The sequence below is a fragment of the Pelophylax lessonae genome (genome assembly GCF_965119305.1).
Source record: "Pelophylax lessonae genome assembly, chromosome: 1".
NCBI classification, from domain to species: Eukaryota; Metazoa; Chordata; class Amphibia; order Anura; family Ranidae; genus Pelophylax; species Pelophylax lessonae.
In genome coordinates this window covers 331,269,461-331,275,460 of record NC_138768.1, presented here as the reverse complement: position 1 = coordinate 331,275,460, position 6,000 = coordinate 331,269,461, and the positions used below count along the sequence as shown (strand labels likewise).

The window sequence follows — 6,000 nt, the reverse complement described above, 5'->3', positions numbered from 1 at the left end:
TCATATTATCATGCGATCGCTTCGAAAGCAGTACTTTGTGTACAATTTTCTGATTGTGTGTAGAGGCCATTAGATGCTGCAGCAAATCAAAGAGAGAGCTGGTTTCTGTTCCTGGCTGGACGTTCAGCATTAGGACATCCAGCCCTACTGTTCTGGTATAGTCATTTCAAAAAGTGGATTTCAGTTCTTTTTTTATTCATGCAGGCTCACCACCACATGTGGGCATTACCTAGGGCAGTCCTCATGCAAATCAGTCTTCATGCAAAACCATTAGCATGTTGATGTGAGACCAGGAAAGGCAAAATATAAGCAGATTAAACTTTCTTTACACATAAGACTAAAATGATTTTCATATCAACTGTATAAAATCAGTGTCTTTCAGGTATGGACTGGTTCCACTGTAATATTTGTCACCTGCGGCAGGATGCCACCTTCTATATTACCAGTTGTGGACACATTCTCTGCCAGGCATGCATCATCCAAGGTAAATTACTCTGAAAATTGGTTTGTTTTTGAAAGGAGTTGTACACAAATGGGTATTCTTTGACAAGTTTCATCAGTGCTTCCCCATGCAGGTCAAAGCAACAGGTTAAAGTGTAACTAAAGCTTTTGGATAAAATTGAGAGGGATTAGAACACATGTCGATTTTATTGCTGTCTGTGCCCCCTCCCCGCCATCCTCTGTTACAGAAATTGACCCTCTCTATTTGTCCCGTTTACCATTATCATCAAAAGTGAAAGTAAAAAATAAATCCCGAAGTTTGGGTTGAAACCAAAACAGTAAGGGAGAGGAAATCTTCCAATGGGGACACTAGTTCTGGTGACCCTGTGTAATGTTCTGGTACCTTTGGTACCCTAATTCCACTTTTCCTAAGTGTATGCGCCCCACCATTCTCTTTTGGTAAGGTGCGCATACACCTTTAAGACCGATGCTGTCATCACTGAGCGCCGCTGGAGCGGCTATTTCAACCTTCGGCGGTCTCACTCACATGTTCGTTCAACGCCGCATAATCTGCCTTGAAGCTCTCATGCTTGCAAGCATACCTCGCTATCGGAACCACGCTGCTGATCCCTGTATCCCGCTACCGGATCATCCGCTCTTGCCAAACCTCTCCTCTACTACATTGCTACTAGTGATAAGTACCCCACAGGGGAAACCTCTATAACCTTCATACTAAAGCTTACACTATCTAGCTCTGCATACTAAGGACTATTACTACATCTGCATTAACTAAGATTGCAAGCTATTGAGCCTAATACCATCTGCTCTTGCACTGGGTTGGTCTATCCTGTATGTTCACCTGCTACTCTATCATCTGCTACCATACATGATTGCTTAACCTATCTGCATCCCATCTGCTACTATCTTACTTTCAAGAACATTCCTTTCAAGTGTCTGTCATCTACCATCTCTACCCAACCTGTCTCTTCAGCCTATCATCACTATATTACTATACATATAAGTCACTCTAGGAACATCTTATTGAGTGTGTGTATCTACTTGCTGAATTGAGACTATCCACACATGATGAGTCTTGGGAGTTGGGATTGGTGTCTCAGCGTTTCTCTACATGACTACTGAAGTGGAATATTTCTGCAGCTGTAAATCCACATTATACATAAAACGCAGGAGCGTTACAGATTGAACGAAACCTCAAATGGATTCAGCAGAAATAACCACTCAGGTGACACAATTAAAACAGCAAGTAACTGCGTTAATACACGCACTTGCTGAATTAAGAGAAGAAAATCAGGCTCTGATGCAGCAGGTAACCAGACTGACACAACTTAACACTGCTCAGTCCCCTGAACCCAAAATAAATCCTCCTTTGGTATTTACAGGCGATCGCAAAAAATTTCGCGAATTTAAAAACGCATGTGAGTTACTTTTCTTGCTAAAACCCCGTACCTACCTTACTGATCACATTAAGGTTTGTACTATTATTTCTTACCTAAGAGGCGATCCTCGGGCCTGGGCAGACTCTCCTTTTGAGAAAAACGATCAGCTTCTCAAATCCTATACCTTATTTCTAGCAGAACTTACTAGCCTATATGATGATCCCAATAGGCAGAGTACTGCCGATCTTCAATTAAGGTCCTTGAAACAAGGTAGGAGACCTGTGGAAGACTTTGTCGCAGAATTCAAGAGATGGACCCTTGATTCAGAATGGAATGATGCATCTCTGAAAACTCAAATTAGGCTTGGCCTATCAGAGGCCATTAAAGACGAGCTCACCCGAGCGGATGTGCCAAAAACCCTGGATGCATTGATACAACTCAGTATCACCATAGATAGAAGACTACGAGAAAGAAAGGCTGAAAAAATGGGAATGCCATTATCCAGTTCTTCTCGGATTTCGGCCGATGACCCCACTCCTATGGAGGTAGGAACCATACGCCCACCTCTATCAACTATGGAAAGAGCCAGAAGACGATCTGGTAATCTCTGCTTGTACTGTGCATCCCCGGATCACAAGATAAACGTCTGTCCCCTAGTCTACAAAAAGAAGGGTGAGTGTTCACATGTCCTCCTAGGGGGATTGACAACTTCAATTACTAACCCTTACCTTTTTGTTTGCTTAACATTACAGTGGGACCAGAACAGGATTACTACTAAGGCCATGATTGACACAGGATCTTGTGGAAATTATATTGACATACGTTTTGCTGCTTTAAATAAAGTCCCTATTATTTCTAAACCTAAACCTGTCTCAGTGAGTCTTATTAACGGTGTTCCTTTATCCTCTGGTCCGATCACTGATCAGACACAGGCACTCCTAGTCACTACTAACGGGTCTCATATGGAGACCACTACCTTCGATCTAATACCTTCACCCCACTTTCCCATTGTTTTGGGACTTCCCTGGTTACACACACATCAACCAACCATAGATTGGAAGGAACGGACCCTGGCCTTCCTCTCTTGCTATTGCGAGGGTACGTGTAACCTCCCGCCTTCCGGGAAGATCCTGTCTGTGGTGACAGATGAGATTGCACCACTATGTTATCAGGATCTCTCTGAGGTTTTTCTTGAGAAAAATGCTCAAGCACTACCTCCCCATCGAGACTATGATTGTAGTATTGATCTACTCCCAAATAGCAAATTGCCGTTCGGTCATGTTTATCCTCTTTCACAGGATGAACTTTCCCATCTCAAAGAATATTTGGATGAGAATTTGAAAAAAGGTTTTATTAGACCTTCCACTTCTTCCACAGCAGCAGGACTCTTTTTTGTCCGCAATAAGGACTCAAGTCTCAGGCCTATCATCGACTATAGGCAATTGAATGCTATTACAATAAAAGATTGCTATCCTCTACCGCTTATCCCTGAACTCATTGAGCAGGTGCGTGGAGCTACCTATTTTTCAAAATTGGACCTGAAAGGGGCATACAATCTCATTCGAATCCGTGATGGACACGAGTGGAAGACTGCATTCAGAACCAGATACGGATTGTTCGAATATCTTGTAATGCCATTCGGGCTATGCAACGCCCCTGCAGCCTTTCAACGATTTATAAACGATATTTTCAGAGACTTACTAGATGTCTGTGTTGTGATATATCTGGACGATATACTTATATATTCACTATCCTTGTCTGAACATATAAGACATGTAAGACTAGTATTATCGAGATTGCTTGCACACAACCTATACGTGAAACTGAAAAAATGCTTGTTTCATAAAGAAGAGGTACTGTTTCTAGGATACATCATATCCAAAACAGGAATCAAGATGGACATGAGTAAGATATCCTGCATTCAGGATTGGCCTACACCAACCACCCACAAGGCGCTACAGCGATTCCTTGGATTTTCTAATTTCTACAGGAAATTCATCAGGAACTTCTCTGCCATTTTGAGACCCCTCACACAGCTCACTAGCATTAAGAGACCATTCAAATGGTCAGATGAAGCAAATAAAGCTTTTCACCTGTTAAAGACAAGGTGTACTTCTGCTCCCATACTACGCCATCCAGACCCATCCCTCCAATACATTCTGGAAGTAGATGCGTCAAACATGGCAGTAGGAGCAATACTCTCCCAACGACCAACTAACACTTCACCACTCCATCCAGTCGCCTTCTTTTCTAAATCCTTAAGCAGTCCAGAGGTAAATTACCCCGTGGGTGAAAAGGAACTGCTTGCTATAAAATTGGCTCTGGAGAATTGGCGACATCTACTCGAAGGCACCCGATTACCAATACTTATATACACGGACCATAAAAATCTTCAATATCTTCAGACTAACAAAACTCTCTCTCACCGACAGGTACGATGGTCACTATTCTTTCTAAGGTTTAACTTCCTAGTGACCTACACAGCTGCAGATAAGAACAAAAAGGCGGATGCACTATCACGACTAACTGAAGAAAACTACTTCGAAATCCCTTCCGTTCCTATAATACCTCACAAGCGTATTATTGGAGTTGTCCGTTCTTTGAAGGAAGAGGTTTTGCATGGTATAAGTTTGGATTCACCCCCACCACAACTAAATACCGATGCAGAAGGCTTCCTCTACTACAACGACAAACTTTACATACCACCTACCATGCGCACCAAGATCTTTGAATTATCGCATGATGTGCCTATGGCAGGACATATGGGTATGACAAAGACTCTTAATCTAAATACCAGACAATTCTGGTGGCCTGACATGAAAACATCTATACAAAAATTCGTCTCTTCATGCAATGTCTGTGCCAGGTCCAAAATTGACACTACGAGACCATCCGGTCTACTATGCAGTCTACCAATACCCCAAACTCCATGGGAAGTTGTGTCCTTGGACTTTATAGTAGAACTACCCCCTTCCAAAGGATTTAATACCATCTTGGTGTCAGTGGACCATCTGACAAAGATGGCACATTTCATTGCTATTTGCAGACTACCTTCGTCCAAACAAACGGCAGAACTCCTGATGAAACATGTCTTTAAGTTACATGGTATCCCAAAAACTCTTCTGTCTGACCGTGGATCACAATTTATTTCCAAGTTCTGGCAAGAACTATGTCACATACTACGAATTGAGCGGAAGCTCACTTCTCCTTACCATCCGCAGACCAACGGACAGACTGAAAGAGTCAACCAATGCATCGAGCAATATTTACGTTGTTACACTTCTTACCAACAGGATGATTGGGTGGATCTTCTCCCTCTGGCAGAATTTGCCTACAACAACGCAACCCACAGTACGACCAAGCAGAGTCCGTTCTACTTGAACTATGGGTTTCATCCCTCTATTCTTCCACCACGCATCCTTCCTTCAAATAACCCAGTAGCCTCAGACTATCTTACCCAAATAAAGGACTCTCTGGGTTTGCTTAATACTACCATTGCACACGCTCATAGTCAACAAAAGAAGTACTATGATCTTCGCAGAAGACCTTCTCCTCAGTATGCTATTGGGGACCTCGTTTGGCTCTCAACAAAAAATTTAAGACTGAAAATCCCTAGCAAAAAGCTTGGACCTCTCTTCTTGGGACCTTTCCCAATCAAGAGACTTATTGGAAAAGCTGCAGTACAGCTTACATTGCCAATAGACCTCAAAATACATCCCATTTTCCATGTGTCGCTACTGAAGCCCCATGTTCCTGACCAAGGAATAAGGCCTACTATCCCACTTCCTCCTCCTGTACAAGTTGAAGGTGGAGAAGAATATGAGATAAAAGAGATTCTGGATTCTTGTATCCACAGAAGAAAACTTCAATACTTAGTTCGATGGAAGAACTATGGGCCCCAAGACGACACCTGGCTAAACACCTCTGACATACATGCCCCTAGATTAATCCGCAACTTTCATGCGAAGTACCCAGACAAACCAGCTCCAGAGGCCTTCAGGAGCCGGCCTTAAGGGGGGGGTACTGTAATGTTCTGGTACCTTTGGTACCCTAATTCCACTTTTCCTAAGTGTATGCGCCCCACCATTCTCTTTTGGTAAGGTGCGCATACACCTTTAAGACCGATGCTGTCATCACTGAGCGCCGCTGGAGCGGCTATTTC

General features: G+C 43.0%; 1 protein-coding gene across 1 annotated transcript in view; it reads left to right on the top strand.

Annotated features, from left to right (window-relative positions):
- Positions 1-384: 384 nt before the first annotated feature.
- RNF212B (ring finger protein 212B) overlaps positions 385-6,000 on the top strand; it is a gene marked incomplete at both ends in the record, with an annotated part of 247,258 nt that continues 241,642 nt past the window's right edge. Inside the window, one exon of the mRNA XM_082243294.1 lies at positions 385-484. Within this exon, the coding sequence (XP_082099420.1) occupies positions 385-484 (100 nt within the window). The remainder of the gene's footprint in view (positions 485-6,000) is intronic.